Genomic DNA, 26,459 nt, shown 5'->3' on the forward strand with positions numbered 1-26,459 from the left:
AAGGTTTTTTTTCCTTAGCAAATGCAAATTCAGTAAAAGTGATATCGTTTCCCTCAATCAATAAGTTTGCACCTTTGTCTTTGACTATGTCAAAGCTATTTTCAACGGTAAATTCTGCAAGACATAGTGTATCACTGAACAGCATGAAGGATTATGTGCACATCAAGAAACTAGAGATGAATACGGTTCTGGGACCTGATTCTTGGAACCAATTAATGCCTCAAAAATGTTTGTTAAGTTTAGATATGGGTACAGATTTTAGTAAATCTGCGGCTACAGATGACTTAAAATATTCCCTAAACTACGCAGCCATTTCTCGTGATCTGACAAAATTTGTTAGTAAAACAAAAAATTGGGGATCTGTTTCTAATTTGGCCAAATCAGTGTCTCAGTTCGTTATGGATAAATACTCCGGTGTTGAATCCTTGAATTTGGAAGTGCAGGCGGATACGACGCACATTAGAAGTGATCGCATTTCTTGTGTTATTCAACAGGAAAGAAAAAATCCAGAATCACAGGAATTTGACGTTGTTAAAATATCTGAGCTAAAAATGTTGACTTTAATTGGTGTTTTCACTTTTGAAAGGCTTAGGAAGCAGTACGTGACTTTGGACATAAAATTGCCTTGGCCAAAGAAAGCCGAATTGGCACCCCCAGTACAAAATGTCATTGATGAAGTTGTCAAATTCGTAGAAGCATCAAACTTCAAGACAGTCGAGGCTTTAGTAGAATCTGTATCAGGTATTATTGCGTATAACGAGTATTTCCAAAGATTTCCAGATTCACCAATTGTAGTCAAAGTTTTGAAGTTAAATGCAATTACAGCTACAGAAGGTGTTGGTGTGAGCTGTATTCGAGAACCTAGGGATATTAGAATAATGAAAGGTACTGGAAGTGGACAGGCCTATGAAACCTCCAGTGCTAATTTTGACTTACCGTCATCGCAAAACACTTCTGTAGGAGACAAAGATACATGGAAAAGAGCATTTTTAGCATTCGGTTCGAACATTGGAGACCGTTTCAAACACATTCAAATGGCATTGAAGCTGTTATCAAGAGAAAAAACAGTTAAACTGTTGAATGTTTCATCTATTTTTGAAAGTGAACCGATGTACTTCAGAGACCAAACTGCTTTTATGAATGGGTGCGTTGAATTGAAAACTCTACTGACTCCAGGAGATTTGTTAAAATTGTGCAAAAAAATTGAATACGAAGAATTACAAAGAGTGAAGCATTTTGATAACGGTCCAAGAACAATAGATTTGGACATTGTCATGTACCTTAATAGTGCAGAAGAGGATATCTTAATAAATGAACCGGATTTGAATATACCACACCCAAGAATGTTGGAGAGAACTTTTGTTCTTGAACCGCTATGTGAACTGATATCACCGTGTCACCTTCATCCTGTGACAGCGGAGCCTATAGTAAACCATTTAGAACAAATATACGAGAAACAACATGATGAGGACAACTTATGGAAACTAGTTCCATTACCTTATTGTGACGGTGCGGAACCAAGATTCTTGAAATTCAAAAACGTTACAAACATTGATGAATTTACTGGGGAAGCAAAAAGAATTACCATTTCACCCACATATATCATGGGTATTTTCAACGCTACTCCAGATTCCTTTTCAGACGGAGGTGAACACTTTGCAGACATTCAAAGTCAATTAAAATATGTTATTAAAATGTGCAAAGAGGCATTGTATTTGCATGAGACCGTGATTATTGACATTGGGGGGTGCTCCACTAGGCCCAATTCCATTCAGGCATCTGAGGCAGAAGAGATGCAAAGAACAATTCCATTAATTAAAGCCATTAGGGAAAACTCGGACTTGCCACAGCAGAAACTCATACTCTCCATCGATACATATCGTTCTAATGTCGCTAAAGAGGCTATTGCAGCTGGAGTAGATATTATTAATGATATTTCTGGAGGTCTGTTCGATGGCAACATGTTTTCTGTAATTGCAGAAAACCCAGAAGTCTGTTATATTCTGTCGCACACACGTGGTGATATTTCAACGATGAACAAGTTGACGCATTATGAGGATCCTGTATTAGGCGAATGTATTCAACAAGAGTTTGTTAACAACACAGACATCCAGCAGCTAGAGAAATTGAAGGATGGAACAACATTAATTAGGAATATAGGCCAGGAAATTGGGAAAAGATATATTGAAGCAATCGGTAGTGGAGTGAAGCGTTGGCAAATCATAATGGATCCTGGGCTTGGATTTGCTAAGGACTGGAAACAAAATGTACAAATTATTAGGCAAATTCCATTCTTAAAGAACTACTCCTTCATCATGAACTCTCAAGATTCTCGGGTGTATATTAACCTCAGAAATATCCCTGTTTTATTAGGTCCATCGCGTAAAAAGTTTATTGGGCATATAACGAAAGATGTGGACGCAAAGGACAGGAATTTTGCTACCGGAACCGTTGTAGCATCTTGTATTGGGTTTGGTAGTGACATGGTTAGGGTCCATGACGTAAAAAATTGTTCTAAGAGCATTAAATTAGCAGATGCTATTTATAAAGGTTCAGAATAAGGTTAGTTATATAGATTAGATATGTAATTCTGTTTTGTAATATTTTCATAATAAAGAATCGTCAAAAAATAACCAAGGGAGAAAACAAATGAAACGAAATATAAAAAAGATATAGAAAATAAACTCTGATTATTCAGTTTAATTGTCTCTCTTTCTTTTCCCCCCCTATTAAATATAGCATGATAAATGATTGTTCCTTCCTTTCTTTCTTGCACGCTTCACCTAAACCTTTGAACAATCCTTTGAGATATGGCCGGTTTCGTTACAGTTGTAGCAAAGTCTGTCATTTTGACAGTCTCTGGACATGTGGCCGGCTTGACCACAGGTGTAACATTTCAAACCGCTCGCGCCATCTTCCTTCATACAGTCCTTAGCCATGTGGTTTGGACCGCCACATTTGTAACACGAAACCTTGGAGAACCTAGTGGCCTTCTTTGGCTCAGGGCACTCCTTGGAGATGTGACCGGTTTGGTTACAGTTGAAACAACGTTGTACAGCACATTCGCTTCTGACGTGGCCAGTTTCACCACAGTTGTAACATTGCTTGAACTCGACAGTTCTTGGCATGGTACAGTCTGTTTGAACGTGACCTGGCTTGTTACAGTTGTAACACAGTCTTTCGGAATCACAGTCTTCGGCTAAGTGACCAATCTTACCACAAACGTAACAGGCTTTTTGGGACATCTTTTTTTTGTTCTACTCCTTTTCTGATTTAAAAAAAAACTTGTTCAATATACTCTTAAATTGCCCACCAACGCAGAAGAAGTTTCTTTAACCCATCGATGAGCTTATTACAACCGCTGCCAAAAAAGAAACCGGGATAAAAAAGAAAAAATTTTCAGCATTTCGTGTCGCATGATACAGTGGTTCCGGCCATTATAGTAAATTCTATTATGTTATACAGGTAATGAATGGACATCCATCACTTGGCTTGGTCATGCATAGTCACTCGCCATCGCTTGCTGGAATAGTCATGTACGTCGAGGTTTAGTTCTCGCAGACGATCTTCCTCTATAGCGACTTCCCATTGCTCTATCGGGTCGGAATCCGCTACGGTGGTGCCGTACTCGACGGTATCCTCAAGTAAATCGTACGCTAGCATTCTTATTTCAGGGTCATAGTAAAGTTGTTTCTTGTCGCGTTGATTCTTTGTATGTTTGTCCTGTGGCAGTTTGCCGTAGAGATTCAATTGGTGAATGCAAAAGGACGTAAGGATTTCCGGGGCCAAAATGTAATTGCAGAAATCTGCTACCCCCCACCATCTCAAGGTTGCAGGTTGGTCGTGCGTAAGTTCCTTTCTGTATCTCTTCGAGATCTCTTCACCAACTCTCAGTTGCCTTTTTAGGCCATAAAAGCCAGCGGTGAACCTATTTAAGTTCAATTTTCTGAACTCATCTACAGACAAGTAGGCCTTTTCTGAGTCTTTGTATGCATTTTTCGCCTTGAAATAATAGGCAGACGATACCCTACCCTTCAGTATATCCACAACAATGGGCATGAAGGGTTCTATTTCGTTCAGCAGCTCATCTGAAAACAGCATGGGTGGAAGATTAAACTTGCCCGTGTATTCTTTCCTTGTTTGAAGCTTCTTGATTATCTGTTCCCTGGAACTCAAACAACTCTGTAAGGATAACTTTTTCTCCTCAGGAAATGACGATGAGAAGACTTGATTATCTTCAGCTGCTGACAATTCAGCCTCCAAGAGTAATTTCCTACCGTCGAAGAGATTGCTGCTTCTGCATCTGACGGACTCAATATCTTCGCTTTTCAGATTTTGTATCAACGATATAGAAATGTCCTGCTCTTCTTTTTCTTCTTCTCTTGGTTTCCTAGCAGCTTCTATTTCGGAATCTGAGGACGGCTTCAAAACCTTATCGAATGTAGCAGTAGACAAGCTTTTTTCCACTTCTGTTCCGCCTTTGAAGATATCATCTGCTTTAGCACGCTTTATCACAGGGGTAGAGACTTCGCGATTTGATAATCCATCATTCTCTGCATCTTGTATGCCATGTTTTCCCTGTCTTTTCATCAGCAGTAGATTGTCAGCATTTCCTTTCTTTGTGAAGTAGACACCTTTTCTCCTCGCTTGATTGACTGTCACGTTAGGTCCAGCCATTTCTGTGCAATCACGTTAAAAATTAATATCGTGGCCTCGAGAAAACATACAGTTTCTTTTTTACTTTGATCTCATCGATGCATTTTCAAGGTTTTCCTTTTTAGCGACGCTATATAGAAAAAAAAAAAGTGAAACTTTATCAATCAAGGAACCCAATGTAAAAACGTTTGTGGCTGCTTCCGACGTTTACGCAAATCTTCTGCTTTACCGGTAATTATTTTGTTTCACCACGCTATTACTTTCTCGACCCTTTTTACTCCATTTGAAAGATAATAGAAATCATCCTATTCTAGGTATTCTTTTTCTCTTATTTAAATCTGATAAACGACCGTATGTAAACTATATATATGTATATATATATGTATGTTTGTAGACTTGAGGGTAGTATTAATAGTGCACATGCTTTTTAGAAAAAAAGTGTAAAACATTGCAAAAACATGACCTTGAAGGTCAATATCAACGTTGAACTGTGAGTTTTCTTGTAACATAAATGTCCCCGGAGAAAAAAATGGAAAAAAGAATGCTACTCAAGCAGAAAGAGAACAATCCGACATAGGATCTAGCATACAATCTAATTTTGAACTAGCTCATTTTTCTCTTTAACTTGCCATTAACGACATACAAGTGTCTTGCTTTCGCCTGTTAATATCTCCATTCCATGTAAATTAAGTAAAAGCCTTGCACCACAGCATAAATGTCTAGGATGCTGTAACATTTTCAATATAACTTCCACATATATAGCTTCTAGAGATATTGAAGTCCTTAATTCAATGGCAAATAACATGCAGGTAAAAAGAATCAAGCAAATCAGCAACTCAATATGCCAATTAGTGAGAGTATCGATATTCTTGACCAAAAGACTATAACTTCTGAGGTGGCTGCTTCGGTAACCTCGAAATATCTGCAAAGCACGCTTTCTAAAAGTAATACAAGTGATATTGAGGACGAGAGATTTATTCACGTTAGTTCGCGCTCTCACTCAAGGTTTAGTTCCAGCTCTTCAACTCCTAATGAAGTGCTTTCTTTGAAATTCCATGTTTCGGGCTCGTCAATGGCATACAGTAGAATGGATGGCTCTTTAACCGTTTGGTTCATCAAAGATGCAAGTTTCGACAAATCCGTCAAGATTTATATTCCAGACTGTTGCGGTTCTGATAAGCTGGCCACTGATTTGTCTTGGAACCCTACTTCTTTGAATCAATTGGCCGTCGTGAGTAATTCATCGGAGATATCCTTACTTTTGATCAATGAAATGACGCTAAAGGCGTCTAAATTAAGAACTTTGTCATTGGGAAGTAAGACTAAAGTTAACGCTTGTCTTTATGATCCGTCAGGAAATTGGTTATTAGCTGCAACGAAATCTGAGAGGATTTATCTGTTTGATGTTAAGGAGGACCACAGCCTTCTTTGTTCTTTGAATGTTAGCAACACAAGTCCTAATGATAGCGACATTATTTATTCCATAGAATGGAGCAATGCTGGAAGTTATATATTTATTGGTTTCAAGAGCGGTTATTTGGTCATTTTGAATGCAAAGGACGGCATGTTAAGAGTTTCCAATACGATTAAAGCACATAGCGGTTCCATAACCGGTATCAAGATGGACCCATGGGGAAGATATTTTATCACTGGTAGCAGTGATGGGAACTGTTACATTTGGAGTACAAAGTCACTATGTTGCGAATTGATAATTAATGACTTAGACTCTGCAGTAATAACATTGGACATCTGTCATTTGGGTAAAATACTAGCGATTTGCACGGAGGGTGAAATGGTGTATTTCTACGATATTAACGATGGTAAATTGCTTCAATCCAAATCTTTGGCAAACTATAAGTCTGACCTGGTTTTGAAATTTTATCCGAACAAATCATGGTATATTATGTCAGGCAAGAATGATACTTTGTCGAACCACTTTCTTAAGAACGAAAAAAATCTTATAACGTATTGGAAAGACTTGTACAATAGCGCTATAATCGAAAAACGTAGGAAAAATAACGGCATCAGTAGCAATCATAGCAAAACGGCTGGCAAAAACAACGATAGAATTGCCAAAGATAGGCCAAGTAGGTTCAATTCACGAAAATAGCCTAGTCTAAGAGATCACACTAAAATCCTGCTGTTAGATATTTACATGTAGTAATTCAGGATAAACAAATGTATATATATATACATGTTGTATATGTAACATTACGATTTCAATTATCTGCTAAAAGAAACCCAGTTTGACTGAAATACTCTTTTGGTACGTATTCATCAATTTCATCCTTCGTCAGCCAGGCATAATCGTTGAATGCATCGTTTTTTTGTGGCATCAAATCGAACTTTCCTGCCAAGATGTGTGATTTCAAGATAAACTCTGCTGCACCGTTCTTTTCGTCCTTCAGCACACCGATGGGGGTAGCAGAAACAGACCAAGTGTGTATTTGATCACCACCCAGCAATCTTAATCCATTCTCCGCGTTTATGTGTAAGGGCTTAGAGTCATCTGATAAGTCAAAGTTGGGAAATTTCCAAACACCGTTTCTATCTTTAACTAACAGATATAAGGTCCTGCTTAGTTGTCTTTCAAGGCTCTTGGTATCATTTGATCTATCGGCTTCCGTTATTCTATCGTTAGGAATGACGGGTCTGTTAACATCATCTTTGTTTTGCTCTTTTTTGTTGGTAATGGACGTTGCTGTGTTATTGTTGGGTAGCCTGATTTCTTGCGAGGTGCTTCTTTCTCTGCCATGTTTAATGTCCGGCACGCCTTTAGGGAACCAAATGCCACTTTTCTTGGAAATGGGCCCATCCTGTTGAGATGAAAATTTATGTTCTGCTATAGTACCCTTCTTGAAATAAAAATATGCTGGAAACGTCCACATTAACCTTTTCTCTAGTCGCGATTGATACTCATAGTAGTGTTTTTCTAGGTCATTTACTTCTGATTTAATTACAGGGATTCTTGACAGTAGTACTCCAACTTTGATCTTCAGCGAGGTAGTATTGGCCGTTGCTGTAGCCAGCCCTCTTTTCAACATTAAATTTACTCTCATTGGGTGGGTGCTGAGGGAGGGCATATGTTTGTGTAGAGTGTGAGGTCTATCAGCCTGTTTGGCCTTTTTCTTTTCCGTTTCATTTTCCTTCTTCTGTTCCAGTGCCTTGGAAAAACCGGGAACCTGATGGAAAAAGAGAGTAGAATCAAAAGAAAGGATGATACTACACTAGATTTGATATATATTAGTTATGTAACTACGTAGGGGCGTCCGTTTAACGAAAACCTAAATGGAATGGTGAAAGAAAATAGTAGAAATACACATATATAGAGATAAATTAGTTTTTATGTGTCTTATACACAAAATAGGAGAGAAAAAAGACATACTAGCTTTGCTGCTGTTGTTGATTAAGCATATTCATCAAAGAATTTAATTGAGCAGTAGGGTCAAACTGTTGTTGTTGTGGGACAGGGGGAGCGGCTGCGGAAGGGACTTGAGGAGGCAATGATTGATTGGGAGCATAACCGTATGGTTGCTGTATCATGGGCTGCGCGTATTGCTGTGGTGGAGGAGACGCTAGTGAAGCATTGCCATAAGGCACTGGGGATATCGAAGATATGCTACCAGATTTGTTAGGTTTACCAGAGCGAGGGCCGTTTCTGCCAGAATCAGTTGGCATTTTTTGAGATATTGCCTTGGAAGAAACACCTTCACCTACAATGATATCTGGCTCTTCGAAAACAATACCGGTAACCAGAGGTTGACCGGACGTTCCCCCCCATTGCGCACTTACAGACCATTTCTTATCAGCATCTGTGAGCCTGTGCATGGGGATAATACTGTAGCCATGTTGATAATCGCAGCAATCTCTTGGGCCGAAACCAACACCCCATCTGGTTCTCAATGGCAAAGCGCCATCTTTATTGAAATTCTGCAAAACATTTTCTGCTTCATGTCTTGAATAGACTTTCACAAAAGCATGTTTTCTGGAGTTATTCAGAATGACGCTTTGCACCTCAGCAAAGGGCCTTAAGACGTTTGCCAAATCCCACTCTTTCATGTTTAAAGGGACACCACCGATAAAAAGGGTACGACTGTAAACTTTGATATGGTCTGGAGGTAACGAAGAATCGTAACTAACAGGTTTCGGTCTATAATGAGGATTATTTGAAACATTGAGTTCATCCGGGTATAAGTGGTGATTGTTTGTACCAAATGTCGTATTAGGAGCACCTATACTGTATTGATCCTGAGCTACAGATGGGTAGCGGTCCTTTCTGCCGGCAGGTGGCTGCGGAAGAACCGCTGGAGGAGATCTTGATCTATTCCTTCTTGAGTTGTATCTTTCTCTTTCTTTTTCGCGCTCACGTCTGCTACCATATTCGGTTATTGTATGAGTCTGCGATGTTGAAGCATCGTCCACTGTTGCCGGAGCAGAAGGAGAAGGTTTGAAATGCTGCTGCAAAGCAGCAATTAGTTGGAATAGAGCAGCCTGCTGCTTGGCTGGATCTGCGGAAGTCAAATTTGTTGGGACGCTTATGTTCAGGTTTACGGGAGGAGTTTTTTTCAAATTCGACAAGATTTGTTTCGATCTCTGTCTGGGATCCGCTGGTAATTGCTGCGAAGCGGCAGAGGCAGCTGTAGCAGTGTTATTCGTTATGTCCATGGCAAAGCACTTCGATCTGATGGCGTTCAAATAACTCTTTTGAAACAAGCCAGACCTGTCCCAAATATCCAAAAGCATACGAATTTTTTCTTTGTGGTCCTGGCTACTTTTTGCAATGGCATCGGATAGCAGTTCTTGAATTACTTCACCCAATGTGTTTATGGCATGGATACAAGTACCGGGCTTATTGCTGCTGTTGTTCGCATTCGATCTTGTTTCGTCCAAGTAAGCCCTACCTATTGAATCGATGATATATAAAGAACCTAATTTATGAGAGTCGGGACATAGTCTTGAGTAGTCTATTATCAAAGATATGATTTTTGATTCGATATCGATGTGATCAAGTGCGTAAGTTGTTAGTTTCTTAATACGAGATCCTGAAATACCAGATTTCAAATCTTTGAATGATTCCAAGGTAGCTACAAAATTTTGAAAATCGTCGTCCTGCTGCATTGTGGGTGTCTCGATATGTTTTGTTCTTTTTCTGTTCCTTTTCTGTAATTCGTGCCTGGGAGAAAAGCGCTAGAAATAATCAGAGAAAAACTACAATACGAAAAAAATAGAAAATAGTATTCTTTTCTTTTGCTTGAAAGTTATAGGTTGTAGCAATGGATACGGTAACGTAACTAATTGTAAGAAGAGCCCTTGATTGGTGAGTTAGTTGTGTACAATACGATGGTACGATGCGATACGAAAACAATACAATAAGGTTGCCTAGTACTGACTTTCAGTGTTCTCTATAGGCCAGGTAACTGTAAGATGGCAATGGGGGGGGACCATGCGAGGAGAACATGGGGAGAGAAACAAAAACAGCTGCCCTTTTATACATTTTTTCCGTCCCGTCTTCCTCCCCGGCCGGTGGCAAAAAAAAACAGGGAAAAAAAATGATGCCGTGCCAAGTTACTGATAAATCATCATCCACGGAAGATGGATTTTTAGCCGCCGAGTTTCCACGGATTCTAGGAAGAGTCCAGGTGATATTTTGTATGTCAATGAGGGAGGTATTGAAAATACAGTATTATTGAATGCCGAAGGTGATTCCACGAGATTATGGTTAGCTGGGTGATAATTAACGGATCTAACGTGCGTATTATCTCATTTGAATGTATGCACCGCTAGTACAACACTGCCAGTACAATCACTAATAATGCTGTTACTAACTCGAGAAAAAAGTTATTGAGTAATTCCTTTTGCAGTTCCGAAATGAAACTACCGACCACTGTACTATACTATGCTTGGTTGTATTACCATTTCTTTAGTGCGCTTGCTGTTGCAGCTGGCTGATATACGAGAAAAATTGTGTGTCCTGACATAGTAAGCAGCGAAATGATATTGTTTAGCATGTGCTTCCTTTGCTGGCATAAGAATATTACTTTCTTCTTGTTCTCTTTATTGTTCCTGTTCTTTTGCCTCATCGCTTGTTTTATAAAGCGGCTTTCAAATTTTATCGATAAATGCAGTCTTAAACTTTAAGAAAGTAGTATCACCAACATAAAAAGCGAGGCGCTAAGGAAACCACGGAAAGCATACGGATGAGCGCCATTTATAAACTATCTATCCAGGGTATACGATCCTTCGACTCTAATGATAGGGAGACAATCGAATTTGGTAAACCGTTGACTTTGATAGTCGGTATGAATGGCTCTGGTAAAACAACCATTATCGAATGTTTGAAATACGCCACCACGGGTGATCTACCACCCAATAGTAAAGGCGGAGTTTTTATTCATGATCCAAAAATAACTGGTGAGAAGGACGTAAGAGCTCAGGTCAAGCTCGCATTCACGAGTGCTAATGGCCTTAATATGATTGTTACCAGAAATATTCAGCTGCTGATGAAGAAAACAACCACCACATTCAAGACGCTGGAGGGCCAATTGGTCGCTATAAACAGCAGCGGTGACCGCAGTACCTTGTCTACCAGGTCATTAGAATTGGACGCTCAAGTTCCCCTTTATTTGGGTGTCCCGAAGGCCATCTTGGAGTACGTGATCTTCTGTCATCAGGAAGACAGTCTTTGGCCACTGAGTGAACCGTCCAATCTGAAAAAGAAGTTTGATGAGATTTTCCAGGCCATGAAATTCACAAAGGCTTTGGACAATTTGAAATCCATAAAGAAAGACATGTCCGTAGATATTAAATTATTGAAACAGTCAGTGGAGCATTTGAAGTTAGACAAGGACAGATCCAAGGCAATGAAACTCAATATTCACCAATTACAGACCAAAATAGATCAGTACCATAAAGAAGTGTCCCAAATCGAATTTCAATTGAGCGAGATTACTGGGCAATCAGATAAATTATTTAAATCGAATCAAGATTTCCAAAAAATTCTATCCAAAGTGGAAAACTTGAAAAACGCAAAAATATCGATCAGTGATCAGGTGAAAAGATTGTCAAACTCCATTGATATTATAGACCTTTCCAAACCAGATTTACAAAACCTGTTAGATAACTTCTCCAAAGTCTTAATGGATAAGAATAATCAATTAAAAGATCTAGAAGCGAGTACTTCCAATTTGAAAGACCGGCAATCTTCCCTACAAAATCGCTCTAATTCTCTCATAAGAAGACAGGGTGAACTAGAAGCTGGTAAGGAGACATATGAAAAGAACTTGAATCACCTTTCCTCGCTAAAGGAAGCCTTCCAGCACAGATTTCAGGACCTTTCAGATATTAAAAACAACGATATGGCCCAAATAAACCACAAGATGTCGCAATTCAAGGCTTTCATCTCACATGATCTAACCAACACTGCAAAAAAGTTTGAAGAAGAAATTCAGTTGAAGGAGACAAGCTTATCGGAATTGGTAAAGTCAATAACCGTCGATTCACAAAATTTGGAATATAATAAAAAAGATAGAACAAAATTAATATGCGATACGGAAGAACTTGCTGAAAAAATAAGATCCTTCAAAAATTCGTTCACTGAAGATGATCTCAAGAATGAATTAGAAAACTTGAAGACTTACAAAGAAAAGTTGCAGACTTGGGAAAATGAAAATATCATACCCAAATTAAATCAGCAAATTGAAGAGAAGAATAATGAAATGATAATTTTAGAGAACCAAATCGAGAAATTCCAAGATCGTATAATGAAAACTAATCAACAGGCCGACTTATATGCCAAACTAGGTCTGATAAAGAAATCCGTCGGTGCCAAATCAGATGAATTGCAAAAAATCATACAAACATTACTGAATAATTCAAAAATAAGACAGATTTTTCCAATTATGCAAGATTTTAAACAAGACTTCCAAGGGTCTGATTTAGAAATGGATTTTCAGAAATTGTTTATTAATATGCAAAAGAATATTGCTATCAACAATAAGGAGATGCACGAAATTGATAGGAAATATACCAATGCCTTATATAATTTCAATACCATAGAAAAAGATTTACAAGAGAACCAGCAATCAAAACAGAAAGTGACACAGCTCTTAAACGAAAACTTACCAGAAGATTGTACGATTGATGAATATAGCGATGTCCTGGAAGAAAGTGAACTCTCCTACAAGACTGCATTGGAGAACCTGAAAATGCATCAAACCACCTTAGAATTCAATAGGAAAGCCCTAGAAATTGCCGAACGTGACAGCTGCTGTTATTTGTGTTCAAGAAAATTTGAAAATGACTCGTTTAAAAGCAAATTATTACAGGAATTGAAAATTAAGACAGATGCAAATTTTGAGAAATCTTTAAAAGATACTGTTCAAAATGAAAAGGAATACCTTGATAGTTTAAGGCTGTTGGATAAACATATCATATCATTGAGTTCGATAAATGAAAAAATCAATAATTCCCGCGAACATCTTGAAAAAGCTAATGAAGAAACTAAATCTTCTAAATTGAAACTCTATGAACTGGAAACGAAGTCCACAACTCTGAGAAACGACAAAGAGTTTGCCGAATCTGACATCCGTCCATTAATTGAGAGATTTACCTATGTAGAAAAGGAGATCAAAGATCTTGAGAATAATTCTAAATCAATATCTGATGAATTATCAATTTACAGCACCAGTGGAGATGGTATTCAAACTGTTGATGAGTTAAGGGACCAACAAAGAAAGATGAATGATTCTTTACGTCAATTGAGGAAACACATTTTGGGTATTCAGATGGAAAAGGATGAAAAAGTGAAAGAAAGTTCAAGAATCATTAGCTTAACTAAGGAAAAGGAGCTAAAGGTTTCTGAAATTGAATCCTCTTTAACACAGAAGCAAAACATTGATAATTCTATAAAATCTAAAGAGGTGAACATTAAAGATATTGATTCCAGAGTTGAAGCCTTAGAATCACGTATAGTTTCTTTACAAAATAAAAGAGATGAATCCAAGAATGTTTTAGACCAATTGAAAAATGAGCGTGATCTTCAAATAAGCAGTAAACAAAAAAATGTGGCAGACGTCAACCGATTGATAGATAGATATCAAACCATCTATAAGGAAGTTATTGATTTCGAATCTAAGGGTTTCAACGAATTACAAACAACGGTAAAAGAGTTGGGGTCAAACAAAGTTCAAATGCAGGAACTGAAGGAACAACTTGATGTCAAAATGAACGAAGTAAATGAGGAAAAGAGAAAACTTGCCGACTCGAATAATGAAGAGAAAAACTTGAGGCAAAATCTGGAATTAATTGGATTGAAATCACAGTTCCAAAATATTGAATCTGAGATCAATAGACTAGATGTTCAAAATGCGGAAGCTGAAAGAGACAAATATCAGGAGGAATCGTTAAGACTAAGAACTAATTTTGAAAAACTAAGCTCTGAGAATGCAGGTAAGCTGGGAGAAATGAAGCAACTACAGAATCAAATAGATTCATTGACTCACCAACTACGGACCGATTATAAAGATATCGAGAAGAATTATCATAAAGAGTGGGTTGAATTACAAACAAGATCTTTTGTCACTGATGACATAGATGTTTATTCTAAAGCATTGGATAGTGCCATTATGAAATATCATGGATTAAAAATGCAAGATATAAACAGAATCATTGACGAATTGTGGAAACGCACGTATAGCGGTACTGATATAGATACCATCAAAATTAGGTCAGATGAGGTTAGTAGTACAGTGAAGGGCAAATCATATAACTATCGCGTTGTAATGTATAAACAGGATGTTGAACTAGATATGAGAGGGAGATGCTCCGCTGGTCAAAAGGTTCTAGCGTCAATCATCATCAGGTTGGCTCTATCTGAAACATTCGGCGCAAATTGTGGTGTTATTGCCTTAGACGAACCTACAACCAATTTGGATGAAGAAAACATCGAAAGTTTAGCGAAATCATTACACAATATAATCAATATGAGAAAGCATCAAAAAAATTTCCAGCTAATTGTCATCACTCATGATGAGAAATTTTTAAGCCATATGAATGCAGCGGCATTTACCGACCACTTTTTCAAGGTCAAGAGAGATGACAGGCAAAAATCACAAATTGAATGGGTGGATATCAATAGAGTTACCTATTAAAAAATGTCTCATAGGTTATATTTAGTTACTAAAAGGCAAGTTATCAACAGTTGGTGCCACTGAAAACTTCGTCAATAAGTTTATGATATCGCTGCTGTTGTTTCGCCATATCTAAATGTATACGATATTTAGCCCAAAGTAATCTTCTTAGCAGTGAGCTATCATTTAGGAGTTGGTATTCAGGAAGAGGTTCGAACTTTTCGTTGTCATCACTGGTGTCCCTCTCCCTTATAACATCAATTATTTGTTTCCCTTCATTTGCCGATTTTGCAAGCAGATATGCACCTCTAACGCCCATCAGGTCAACATTATCCTTTGGTTTGTTTATCGTTATACCATTATTGACCAAGGAAATCAAAGATAGCAATCTTTTGTTTTTCGCTTGACTACCGGATATTCTTAATTCTTGAATGCACATTCCTATATTTTGACGTTTAAAAGTATCAATAATTAGTCTTGTCTGGAATGATAAGAATTCTAAGATGCAAATATACTTATGTATGAGGTTTAAAATTGATGTGTCGGTGGTTTCGCCAATAAATGAACCTTTCATTCGCGGATCTGCAAATGGGGTCCTATTTCCCTCATAATCACCGTAGAAGAATATATCTTTCGTAAAAACATGAACTGATTGACCATTTTGCTTCTCAATGTCGTGAATGGTTCGTTCGAGTACTTGATAAATATCGGCGCCCCGTTTTAGAATTTCTTTGGCACATGGATGAGTTACGAACAAATGCTCGATCAATTTGCCGGTGCACGATTGGCCAGCAGCATATACGGAAAAGTGGCTGTTACTGTCAAGTATACTATCAAAAGGCCCCCATACCCCAGGAATTTTGATGTCGGTGATGGGGGTGCCATACATGTAACAAGTGGAAGTACCGGCTATCATGAACAGTGAAGTTTCTAAATGAGGAGAAGAAACTGCAAACCAACTTGCATAACTGTCAATACAACTGCGAACTATAGCACTTGAAGCTATTTTCTTGCAAGTAGCGCCGTTTGAGCCAATGATTACATTAGAAGGCAAATGCATTATGTTTTCATAAAATGAAGGTGACCAGCCAGATGCCTCTCCATCGACGCCTACCATTTTGTTGTTTTCCCTTTTCAAGAGTACCTCATTGTTCCATTGGTATAAGTGACTCAATTCATAGGCAATGTATTGATGGAGGTCGAAGATATGGAACTGCTTGTCTTGGTTATGGGAATATTCGTTTAAGAAATATTTCAACTTAGGAATACCCATCTCTGGCACGAAACTCCCGCCCAAAAAATCCAGTAGCTGTTGGGAACATTCGGCATTCAGTTGTTTACACTCGTCGATTGCAGATGAATCCATCCAAAATATTACGTTGTCTTCGTTGGGATATGGTATCAAGCTGCCGTTTCTCTTATCCTTTTCGAAAATAGCTAATGAACATGTTGCAGAAACGCCGCACGATTTAACGTTATATTCCGTAATTTTTAGTTTTTGAAGACACTTTTGAAGTGCTTTAATTATCTCAGTTGATCGTTGCCAGAATTTCCATGATGTTCTCGAAGAATCTTGGTAGTATGGAACTGGCTCTTGCGCCATTCCTAATAATGCGTCATTTTCGTAATTATATATGCCTACTCTAGCGCTTGATGAGCCTACATCAATACCGATACCAATGCGTGCACTATCTTTCGTCATTTTTATCTCCAGCATGCTCGTTTCATTGTGAGTTCTTTTTCTGGGAAAAGTTAGGTGGATAGGATAAGCCATAAATCTCCATCTTGAAATCGCTAAAAAACTAAAAGCATTTTATAAATTTGTATTAAATTTGTCTCGAAGTCTACAATCTCCAAATTTCTATATGTACATATATACTATCTTACAAAAGTAGCGTATCTCTATGTAGGTACATTTCGTTTTTTCGTTCTCTCCTTATTTGAAAAACCATCTTCAATTTTGCTGTCTTTGTTGGAACCATCCCGCAGAGCAAATCAATGATTGATATATAATTTTAACGTCTTGGACCTCTTCCTCTTCTGGTCATTTCAGGTAACTTGAATGGAACTTTCATAGTGGCAATCTTATAGGAGGCAGCAGTACTTTTTGGAATACCAAAAGCTTCAGCCTGAGCCACTGTGGCACCTTTGACGATGGCACCGAGTACTCTGAACAAACTGACAACCTTGGAAGGTTTTAAGTTTAGCTCGTGTGCTAATGGAGTAATTTCAACGATGAAGTTATCCAAATGCAGGATGATTGTCAAGATGTGGCATAATATTTTATCCTCATTTTGTGGGTCAATAAAGTAGGAACGGTCTTTGGATCTTCCAAATTGGCCAGGTTTTATCACAGTGAACCTGCTTAAGATACCATCCACCAGAATTTCAGGCGGACTATTCAATCTTTCTAGCAACTTAATTTTATTGTTCACGCGTCTATTCTCGTAAACACCCAACAGTAGAGATAAGTAGTATAACAGCTGTAACTTGGTCATCTGTGAAGGCTGTGTTAATGTATTCAATTTCTTTGCTACGTATTTGGAATTATTTTGGTATGGGAACAATTCCAATTTCTTTTCCGTGTCGGCTTCTTTCAAGATTGGTGAAACACGAATAAATTGTAATTCCCTCTCTGGTATTATGCTTTCAATTGGGTAAATTTGTTCTACATCAGTGGCATCGATATTGGCCAATGGGGTGGGTCTGTCGTTAGAAGTAATTTCATCCAATTGAGCTCTTGTTGGTAGATCTTTGGATGCAGTTCTCACTGAATCAACAATATCAACAGCAGAATCAGTCAACTTATCAGAGTCAATACGATTTCTTTCCAAATCTGCAATAGCTTTTTTAGCCTTTTTAGTACCGAATGCTTCACCTAACGCATTTCTTAGAGCAGATGGACGAGAATCACTCTTACTCTTGATCTTGGGACCTCTTAGATTCTTGCTAGATTTAGACACAACTTTGGATACAAGAACTGGAGCCTTGTAGAGCTGAATACTTTTCTTTTCTGAATTGTATAGGCCGACGACGTATTGGTTCGAACCTTGGGAGACAGAATCCGTGGCGCCTTCGTACTCTAATCTTTCATTCTCACCGTGCAATAAAAATTCGTCGTTACTTGATTTCTTCTTTTTGTACAAGTCGAACGTAGTTTCACTGGGGGCACGGAAACCTTTAAAGAAACTTCCCACGGCAACAGAAGGGTGATCTTGGACACTTTCAATTTCGATTTCAGAAATAGACCTTTTCACGGACATAACGACTACAAATCCCTATTGCAACTGTGGCAGCAACTATGATTAACAAAGCGCTCTGAAATTAATTGAGAACTAATTGTTATGGTACATACAATTAAAAGAAGTGAAAAATTCCAGCTCATCGCAATAAAAAAATTTTCAGCGCGGGTGACCGCATATGTTTTTTTCATCGCAAAAGCAGTGAAGAGGTATTATCAGTTGCAAAGAGCAGTGTTGCAGGTCAGTGCTGGTGGTTAGATGGCAGGATTAGATCCTGTTCTGTGTATGAATATTTTCATCAGAGCCCCGAGAAGATACATTACAATGTCTACACCTAAGGTTGTCCAGCCAAAATGGAACGTTCCAACACCACAGGCTGAGAAAGCCGTGCTGAAGTTGTACAACAGTTTGACAAGATCGAAGGTCGAGTTTATTCCACAATCTGGGAACAGGGGAGTCACTTGGTATTCATGTGGACCTACCGTTTATGATGCGTCCCATATGGGTCATGCTAGAAATTACGTCTCTATCGACATCAACAGGAGAATTATTCAAGATTACTTTGGTTACAATGTGCAATTTGTTCAAAATGTTACTGACATAGATGATAAAATCATTCTAAGAGCAAGACAAAACTACTTGTTTGACAACTTTGTGAAAGAAAACGACACCAAGTTGAACACTAAGGTTATTGATAAGGTCGAAACAGCACTTTTCCAGTATATTAATAAAAGTTTTACCATTGAAGGTAACGAAATCAAAAGCATTGGAGAATTCGAAAGTTGGTTGTCGAAGGCTGATACTGAAGCTTTGAAATTGGAAAATCCCAAGTTCCCTATGCATGTCACGGCAGTGCAAAATGCCATTGAAGCGATTACTAAAGCTAATACCATGCATCCAGAAGTTGCCTTTGAAAAAGTTAAAGATGTTACGGTTCCTCTATTGGATAAGGAACTAGGTTCTACCATTAACGACCCAGATATTTTTCGCCAGCTTCCAGCTTACTGGGAGCAAAAATTCAATGACGACATGTTGTCTTTGAACGTATTGCCTCCAACTGTTACTACCCGTGTTTCTGAGTACATACCAGAAATTATCAAATTTGTCCAAAGAATTATTGGCAATGGGTACGCATATGCAACGTCCGATGGTTCCGTGTACTTTGATACTTTAAAATTTGATAGGTCACCAAATCATGACTATGCCAAGTGTCAGCCATGGAATAAGGGCCAATTGGATTTGATTAATGATGCTGAGGGTTCTTTAAGTAATTTTGCTGATAACGGTAAGAAATCAAATAATGATTTTGCCTTGTGGAAAGCTTCCAAGGCAGGCGAGCCCGAATGGGAATCTCCCTGGGGTAAGGGTAGACCAGGGTGGCACATCGAATGTTCTGTAATGGCCAGTGATATTTTAGGTTCTAACATCGATATACATTCCGGTGGTGTCGATTTAGCCTTTCCTCATCATGATAATGAATTGGCTCAATCTGAAGCTTGTTTCGACAATAAGCAATGGATCAACTATTTTTTACATACAGGTCACTTGCATATTGAAGGCCAAAAGATGTCTAAATCCTTAAAGAATTTTATTACCATTCAGGAAGCTCTAGAGAAGTTTTCACCACGTCAATTGAGGTTGGCCTTTGCCTCAGTACAATGGAATAATCAATTGGATTTCAAAGAATCATTGATCCATGAAGTGAAGTCATTTGAAAATTCCATGAACAACTTTTTCAAGACTATAAGAGCGTTGAAAAATGATGCAGCATCGGCGGGTCATATCTCTAAAAAATTTGGACCACTCGAAAAGAAGTTACTGGCTGAATTCACCGAAAGTGAATCTAAAGTCCATTTGGCGTTCTGTGATAATTTGTCCACGCCTGTGGTTTTAAAGACGTTAAGTGAATTAGTGACCAAGTCGAACACATATATTTCTACCGCTGGATCAGGATTAAAAATTGAGCCTTTGATCGCTATTTGTGATTATGTTACAAAGATTCTAAGAATAATTGGGTTCCCATCCCGTCCCGACAACTTGGGCTGGGCTGCACAGGCTGATTGCAGCGATGAATCATCCGGTTCATTGGAAGACACTGTCATGCCATATGTCAAGTGTTTGTCCACATTTAGAGACGAGGTGCGTTCTCTAGCAATTAAGGAAGCTGAACCAAAGAAATTCTTGCAATTAACAGACAAGATTCGAAACGAAGATTTACTAAACTTGAATGTTGCATTAGATGATAGAAATGGACAATCTGCATTGATCAAATTCTTAACCAACGACGAAAAGTTAGAAATTGTCCAATTGAATGAGCAGAAGCTCGCCAATGAAGAGGCTAAGAAGCAGAAAAAGTTGGAACAGCAAAGACTAAGAGAACAGAAGGAAACCGAGAGAAAGGAGAAAGCTCAAACTAAACCGCAAGATATGTTCAAAGACTCTGCGCTGTACAGTGTCTGGGACGAACAAGGTCTTCCAACAAAGGACAAAGACGGTAATGACATTACCAAGAGCATGACCAAGAAGTTGAAGAAGCAATGGGAGCAACAAAAGAAGCTACATGAAGAATACTTTGGGAAGGAAAATTAAAGCTACGAACGTGCACAGCTATGCAGAAGTACATATATATGTATATACAAGTTTTATGTTGAAAAAGAGATAAATTAAGATAAATGTGTTCTGTGCTTATTATTCCCCAGAAAGATAGGAAAGTTCGCGAAAAGAAAAAAAAAAAAAAATGAAAAATTAGAGAACTGCGTGCGCTCTTTGGAAGAAGAGAAGTAAAAGCGTTTTAATGATGATGCACTGAAAGTTGAAAGTTGAAAGTAAAACTAGCAGTCAAGTGCGGCGGTCAAAAATGAGTGATCGAGAAAACGAAAATGAACAGTAAGTAGGACTGTGGTGTATGGGGAGAAGAAAGGGAACAAAAAGGCAATCGAATATACTAACAGAAATACACCTGATGAGTGTGGTATGAGTTTAGTGCAAAGGCATTTTTAGGGCTTGCTAAATGCGAAGAAGATGTGGATTCCATTGAGCGTGATGTAGAGTTATACAGATTGAACAAAATGAAGCCCGTCTATGAAAAAAGAGACGCATACATTGATGAAATTGCGGAGTTTTGGAAGATCGTGTTTTCGCAACATGTAAGTTTTGCAAATTACATAAGGGCTTCAGACTTTAAATACGTAGATGCTATAGATAAGATCGAGGTACAGTGGTTGGCATTGGCGTCCAAAACGCACGACACCAGAGATTTTAGCATAACTTTCCATTTCCACGGCATTGACGGCGATTTCCAGAAGCAGACAGTCACCAAGGTGTTCCAAATCAAGAAAAGCGAAGACGATCAGGAGGACGGTATACTAACTAGTGAGCCCGCGTCGGTGGAGTGGCCTCGGAGTTACGACTCGATAAACCCGGACTTGATTAAAGATAAACGCAGTCCTGAAGGGAAAAAGAAGTACAGGCAGGGAATGAAGACCATCTTTGGCTGGTTCAGGTGGACCGGATTGAAGCCTGGGAAGGAGTTCCCGCACGGCGACTCATTAGCGTCGCTGTTCAGCGAAGAGATCTACCCGTTTTGCGTGAAGTACTACACTGAAGCGCAGAGAGATTTGGAGGACGAGGAGGGAGAGTCCGGGTTGAGCGCGGATGACGACGGCGAAGATGATGAGGGCAGTCTTGGTGAGGTGGACCTGCCCCTGTCCGACGAAGAACCCGACTCCAAGAAGAGAAAGGTTTAGTAGTCCAGGTCCGGAGCGGGCTTGGACGGCAGCTTCCCGCGTTGGGGCGTTGTCCTTTCCGATGCATATGGGGTTCTCCTCTGTTGCTTTGTGATCTTGAACTTGCTCATCGGGTCGTCTTTAAGCAATTTTGACTTTTTCTTGTGCGAACCTTTGGATGTAGCGGCGGAAGCAGTGGCAGCGGCATTCTTTGGCGCTGCTGCTGCTGCTGCTGCTGTTGCTGTAGGTTGGTTTAATATAGATGAGTCTAATTTTTTTTTACCTAATAAATAGTCCTCCTTTTCGTCACTCAGCTTTGCATCCTGGTACATCCATTCCAGGCCAGATTTCTTCAATCTCAAGTCGCTCTTGAGACCACCCGGATGGTTCTTGTTTGATTCGTCCAGCAGCTCATTCAGCTCCCGTTCCTTTTCAATTTCCTTCAACCTCGTGTTAAGCTTCTGCTGCTCGTTAACCAGATCTTGCTCGGTCTCCCAAACTTTTTTCCTGTTTTTCATAAGTTTGGGATTCCATGACTTCAACAGATTCAAATCGCCTGACCCCATGATGAACGCTCTGGTCTTTATCTGCTGTACGCCCTAGCCACACATCATCTTGAAAAGCTGCACTAAAATGTTCTTGTATTTCTTTCTCTTCCATATAGGCGGCGTAAAAGCGCATGAAAAGTGAAAAAAAAAGAAAAGAAAATGAGATGTTGTATTATATATTATAGTGTATGCACTTAGATCTAGATAACTAAACAGTTACGTCGTGATATAGAATGACATTACTAAAAAAGAAAAGCAAGCAAGCAACGGAGTAGAAGCGCAGAACTTAAAACCCATGAATTTTGATGTTCTTCTTTTGCAGCCCCAGTTGGGCGATCATAAACTCGCAAACCTTTGCTCTTTGGTCACCCTGCAACTGGATAATCTCACCCATTTCTGGGTCCTTGACAATGTTCCCGTTGCATGCAAAGTCCTTTTTTAGCACCTTCAGAATTCTCTTCAGGTCGTACTCTTCAGGCACACCCTGCACCGTAGTCAAAGTCTTTCTACCATTTCTTTGTTGGATACGAATATGAATATAGTTTGAAGTGGCGGTTTCGTCGTCTCCTGTGTCGGCGAAAGGATCAAATGATTTCAGATTCTCAATGGACATACGATTTGCTTCAGCTATATAAGTATATTCCTTGGTCCTTTGCCAAGAGGAGAAAAAGGAAATAAATTGCAGCACGAAACAAACAATTACCTCTTCTTCTTGTCTTGTCGTTTTCGCAGATTGCTTTTATCCCTGTGGTGAAAAAAAAATTGATTTTTTTTTGCGGGCGCATCGAGAAAAAACATCTCTTACCCAGCACGTGGTTAGTGATAACACGTTCTGTCAGCTTCAACATGAACAGCATACACTGCAGTATGGGAGCTCGTTCACTATCTGTTTCGTTACCACATCGTAGGGCCAGGTCTGTGCACGCACTTTCTCTTTACAGGTACTTCAGCCTATGCTGTGAGCTGGTTCGTTTTGTACGAGATTGCGGCGGCCGGTCGTGTCAAGCGACGCGGTGCCGCGCGCCGTTTGACGTCCTATAGGAGAATGCCGAAAAGGGTGCTATAGATAGGTATGTATATATATATGTAGCAGAATTTCGAAACAGGAACGTAGAAGCAGGAAGGCTAGAGTAGTAAGAACAGTGGTAGCCATAGCAGCAGGATGTCCAGAATAGACTCAGACCTGCAGAAGGCGCTAAAGAAGGCGTGCTCTGTCGAGGAGACGGCGCCCAAGAGAAAGCACGTTCGTGCATGCATAGTGTACACATGGGACCACCAGTCTTCCAAAGCTGTGTTCACGACGCTCAAGACGCTGCCGCTGGCTAACGATGAAGTGCAGTTGTTCAAGATGCTTATTGTACTGCACAAGATTATACAGGAGGGCCATCCGTCAGCGCTAGCCGAGGCGATCCGCGATAGGGAATGGATCAGGTCGCTGGGCAGGGTGCATTCGGGCGGGTCATCGTACAGCAAATTGATCCGGGAGTACGTGCGGTACCTGGTTCTGAAGCTGGACTTCCACGCGCAGCACAGAGGCTTCAACAACGGGACGTTCGAGTACGAAGAGTATGTGTCGCTGGTGTCTGTTTCCGACCCGGACGAAGGCTACGAGACAATCCTGGACCTGATGTCGTTGCAGGATTCGCTTGACGAGTTCTCACAGATCATTTTTGCCTCGATCCAGTCCGAGAGGAGGAACACCGAGTGCAAGATTTCCGCGCTGATTCCGCTGATTGCGGAGTCATACGGTATTTACAAGTTCATCACCTCGATGCTGAGAGCCATGCACAGGCAATTGAATGATGCGGAGGGCGATGCCGCCCTGCAGCCTCTGAAAGAGCGGTACGAGCTGCAACACGCCAGGCTGTTTGAGTTCTACGCGGATTGCTCTTCTGTGAAGTACTTGACCACGTTGGTCACTATCCCAAAACTGCCCGTGGACGCTCCAGACGTGTTTGTGATCAACGACGTGGACGAGTCGAAGGAGATCAAGTTTCAGAGAAAAAGAGAAGCGTCGCGAACTCCAGCGCGGACTCCGACGCCCACGCCACCTGTTGTGGTCGAGCCAGCCGTGTCCCCACGTCCGGCGTCTCGAAGGACTACTTCGACGCCCACGGGCTACTTGCAGGCCATGTCGACCGGAGCCACCACAGCAATGATGATTCCCACCGTCACGGGTGCAGCCAATGCCATGTTTCCACAGACGACGGCACAGATGCAGCCGGATTTTTGGGCTAATCAGCAGGCCCAGTTTGCCAACGAGCAGAATCGCCTGGAGCAAGAGCGCTTGCAACAGTTGCAAGAACAGCAAGCACAGCAGGAACAGTTCCAACAGCAGCTGCAAAACGCGCAACAGGACATGATGAGTGTGCAACTGCAACAACAAAACCAACACCAAAACGACCTTATCGCCCTCACCAACCAGTATGAAAAGGACCAGGCCCTGTTGCAGCAGTACGACCAAAGAGTGCAGCAGCTGGAAAACGAAATTGCGACGATGGATTCGACTGCCTCCAAACAACTGGCCAATAAAGATGAACAACTGGCCGCTTTGCAGGATCAATTGGACGTTTGGGAAAGGAAATACGACTCATTGGGCAAGTTGTACTCGCAATTGCGTCAAGAGCACCTAAACCTCTTACCCCGCTTCAAAAAACTGCAGTTGAAGGTCAATAGCGCTCAGGAATCGATCCAGAAAAAGGAACAACTAGAGCAAAAATTGAAGCAAAAGGATTTGCAAATGGCCGAATTGGTCAAGGACCGTGATAGAGCAAGATTGGAATTGGAGAGGTCTACCAATAACGTGGACGCGGACGCGGCGGCTGCCGCGGCTGCCGCAGAAACGATGTCTGGGAACAAGATGAGCCCTATCTTGGATGCCATATTAGAAAGCGGTATCAACACCATCCAGGAATCGGTGTATAACCTCGATTCGCCCTTGAGTTGGTCCGGTCCGCTAACCCCCCCCACTTTCCTTCTGTCCCTTTTGGAAAGCACTTCTGAAAATGCCACTGAATTCGCCACAAGCTTCAACAACTTGATAGTAGACGGTCTGGTCCGCGGTGATCAGACAGAAGTCATACGCTGCGTAAGCGAATTTAGCACCTCAATGGCGACGCTGGTGACCAACTCTAAGGCGTACGCCGTTACCACATTGCCTCAGGAACAGTCGGATCAGATCCTGACCCTGGTGAAAAGATGTGCCAGAGAGGCGCAGTATTTCTTCGAGGACTTGATGTCTGAAAACCTCAACCAACTTGGCGATGAAGAGAAGACCGATATTGTCATTAACGCCAACGTTGACATGCAAGAGAAGCTGCAAGAGCTGTCGCTAGCCATTGAACCACTCTTGAATATGCAATCCGTGAAATCAAACAAAGAGACAAATCCACATTCCGAATTAGTCGCCACCGCTGACAAGATTGTCAAGTCTTCGCAACACTTGCGTGTTGATGTCCCCAAGCCATTGTTGTCATTGGCACTTCTGATCATTGACGCTGTGGTGGCTTTGGTGAAGGCCGCCATTCAATGCCAGAATGAAATCGCCACCACAACAAGCATCCCTCTAAACCAATTTTACTTGAAAAACAGCAGATGGACTGAAGGGTTGATCTCTGCCGCCAAGGCCGTGGCCAACGCTACCAATGTTTTGATTTCCACGGCAAGTAACTTGATTACCTCTGAAGATGGCGGTAATACGTCACCTGAACAATTCATTGTTGCGTCCAAAGAAGTGGCTGCCTCTACAATTCAATTGGTGGCGGCATCTAGAGTGAAGACTTCTATCCACTCCAAGGCTCAAGACAAACTGGAACACTGTTCCAAGGATGTTACCGATGCGTGCAAGAGCTTAGGTAACCACGTCATGGGCTTGATTGAAGACGAGCATTCAAATTCTCAACAACAGCAACCATTGGAATTCACATCCGAACACACGTTGAAGACTGTCGAGATGGAGCAACAAGTAGAGATTTTGAAATTGGAACAATCTTTGAGTAATGCCAGAAAGAGATTGGGTGAAATAAGAAGGCATGCTTACTATAATCAGGACGATGATCAATAATGATTTGTAATTTTTGATATATAAAGATAAAACATGAATATAAATACATCTATTCCAAGAGACCTTGATCTGTTTCCATCTGGTTGACATGTTCGTTC

The 26,459-nt window shown here is 40.2% G+C and overlaps 14 protein-coding genes across 14 annotated transcripts; 6 read left to right on the forward strand and 8 right to left on the reverse strand.

Annotated features, from left to right (window-relative positions):
* Positions 1-86: 86 nt before the first annotated feature.
* FOL1 (trifunctional dihydropteroate synthetase/dihydrohydroxymethylpterin pyrophosphokinase/dihydroneopterin aldolase FOL1) lies at positions 87-2,561 on the forward strand (the record flags this gene model as incomplete). The annotated part of the gene is made up of 1 exon (XM_056230663.1): positions 87-2,561. One exon carries the CDS (start codon positions 87-89, stop codon positions 2,559-2,561), a length of 2,475 nt encoding a protein of 824 aa, XP_056084559.1.
* A 222-nt stretch (positions 2,562-2,783) lies between these two features.
* Positions 2,784-3,245, reverse strand: GIS2 (mRNA-binding translational activator GIS2; the record flags this gene model as incomplete). The annotated part of the gene is made up of 1 exon (XM_056230664.1): positions 2,784-3,245. The coding sequence occupies one exon, from the start codon at positions 3,243-3,245 to the stop codon at positions 2,784-2,786; it is 462 nt and encodes a 153-aa protein (XP_056084560.1).
* A 238-nt stretch (positions 3,246-3,483) lies between these two features.
* On the reverse strand, positions 3,484-4,677 carry RTC4 (Rtc4p; the record flags this gene model as incomplete). The annotated part of the gene is made up of 1 exon (XM_056230665.1): positions 3,484-4,677. The coding sequence occupies one exon, from the start codon at positions 4,675-4,677 to the stop codon at positions 3,484-3,486; it is 1,194 nt and encodes a 397-aa protein (XP_056084561.1).
* Positions 4,678-5,497: 820 nt separating this feature from the next.
* On the forward strand, positions 5,498-6,766 carry TEX1 (Tex1p; the record flags this gene model as incomplete). Its single annotated transcript, XM_056230666.1, has 1 exon — positions 5,498-6,766. One exon carries the CDS (start codon positions 5,498-5,500, stop codon positions 6,764-6,766), a length of 1,269 nt encoding a protein of 422 aa, XP_056084562.1.
* A 109-nt stretch (positions 6,767-6,875) lies between these two features.
* Positions 6,876-7,739, reverse strand: MRPL17 (mitochondrial 54S ribosomal protein mL46; the record flags this gene model as incomplete). The annotated part of the gene is made up of 1 exon (XM_056230667.1): positions 6,876-7,739. One exon carries the CDS (start codon positions 7,737-7,739, stop codon positions 6,876-6,878), a length of 864 nt encoding a protein of 287 aa, XP_056084563.1.
* Positions 7,740-8,040: 301 nt separating this feature from the next.
* On the reverse strand, positions 8,041-9,774 carry NRD1 (Nrd1 complex RNA-binding subunit; the record flags this gene model as incomplete). Its single annotated transcript, XM_056230668.1, has 1 exon — positions 8,041-9,774. The coding sequence occupies one exon, from the start codon at positions 9,772-9,774 to the stop codon at positions 8,041-8,043; it is 1,734 nt and encodes a 577-aa protein (XP_056084564.1).
* A 1,079-nt stretch (positions 9,775-10,853) lies between these two features.
* RAD50 (MRX complex DNA-binding subunit) lies at positions 10,854-14,804 on the forward strand (the record flags this gene model as incomplete). Its single annotated transcript, XM_056230669.1, has 1 exon — positions 10,854-14,804. The coding sequence occupies one exon, from the start codon at positions 10,854-10,856 to the stop codon at positions 14,802-14,804; it is 3,951 nt and encodes a 1,316-aa protein (XP_056084565.1).
* A 43-nt stretch (positions 14,805-14,847) lies between these two features.
* On the reverse strand, positions 14,848-16,557 carry MPA43 (Mpa43p; the record flags this gene model as incomplete). The annotated part of the gene is made up of 1 exon (XM_056230671.1): positions 14,848-16,557. The coding sequence occupies one exon, from the start codon at positions 16,555-16,557 to the stop codon at positions 14,848-14,850; it is 1,710 nt and encodes a 569-aa protein (XP_056084566.1).
* Positions 16,558-16,798: 241 nt separating this feature from the next.
* RPA49 (DNA-directed RNA polymerase I subunit RPA49) lies at positions 16,799-18,046 on the reverse strand (the record flags this gene model as incomplete). The annotated part of the gene is made up of 1 exon (XM_056230672.1): positions 16,799-18,046. One exon carries the CDS (start codon positions 18,044-18,046, stop codon positions 16,799-16,801), a length of 1,248 nt encoding a protein of 415 aa, XP_056084567.1.
* Positions 18,047-18,310: 264 nt separating this feature from the next.
* CRS1 (cysteine--tRNA ligase) lies at positions 18,311-20,614 on the forward strand (the record flags this gene model as incomplete). The annotated part of the gene is made up of 1 exon (XM_056230673.1): positions 18,311-20,614. The coding sequence occupies one exon, from the start codon at positions 18,311-18,313 to the stop codon at positions 20,612-20,614; it is 2,304 nt and encodes a 767-aa protein (XP_056084568.1).
* Positions 20,615-21,093: 479 nt separating this feature from the next.
* VPS75 (Vps75p) lies at positions 21,094-21,771 on the forward strand (the record flags this gene model as incomplete). The annotated part of the gene is made up of 1 exon (XM_056230674.1): positions 21,094-21,771. One exon carries the CDS (start codon positions 21,094-21,096, stop codon positions 21,769-21,771), a length of 678 nt encoding a protein of 225 aa, XP_056084569.1.
* On the reverse strand, positions 21,768-22,316 carry CWC25 (U2-type spliceosomal complex subunit CWC25; the record flags this gene model as incomplete). Its single annotated transcript, XM_056230675.1, has 1 exon — positions 21,768-22,316. One exon carries the CDS (start codon positions 22,314-22,316, stop codon positions 21,768-21,770), a length of 549 nt encoding a protein of 182 aa, XP_056084570.1.
* Positions 22,317-22,584: 268 nt separating this feature from the next.
* Positions 22,585-22,911, reverse strand: SUI1 (translation initiation factor eIF1; the record flags this gene model as incomplete). Its single annotated transcript, XM_056230676.1, has 1 exon — positions 22,585-22,911. One exon carries the CDS (start codon positions 22,909-22,911, stop codon positions 22,585-22,587), a length of 327 nt encoding a protein of 108 aa, XP_056084571.1.
* Positions 22,912-23,460: 549 nt separating this feature from the next.
* On the forward strand, positions 23,461-26,361 carry SLA2 (Sla2p; the record flags this gene model as incomplete). The annotated part of the gene is made up of 1 exon (XM_056230677.1): positions 23,461-26,361. One exon carries the CDS (start codon positions 23,461-23,463, stop codon positions 26,359-26,361), a length of 2,901 nt encoding a protein of 966 aa, XP_056084572.1.
* Positions 26,362-26,459: the final 98 nt, after the last annotated feature.

This window comes from Saccharomyces kudriavzevii, assembly GCF_947243775.1.
Source record: "Saccharomyces kudriavzevii IFO 1802 strain IFO1802 genome assembly, chromosome: 14".
NCBI lineage: Eukaryota > Fungi > Ascomycota > Saccharomycetes > Saccharomycetales > Saccharomycetaceae > Saccharomyces > Saccharomyces kudriavzevii.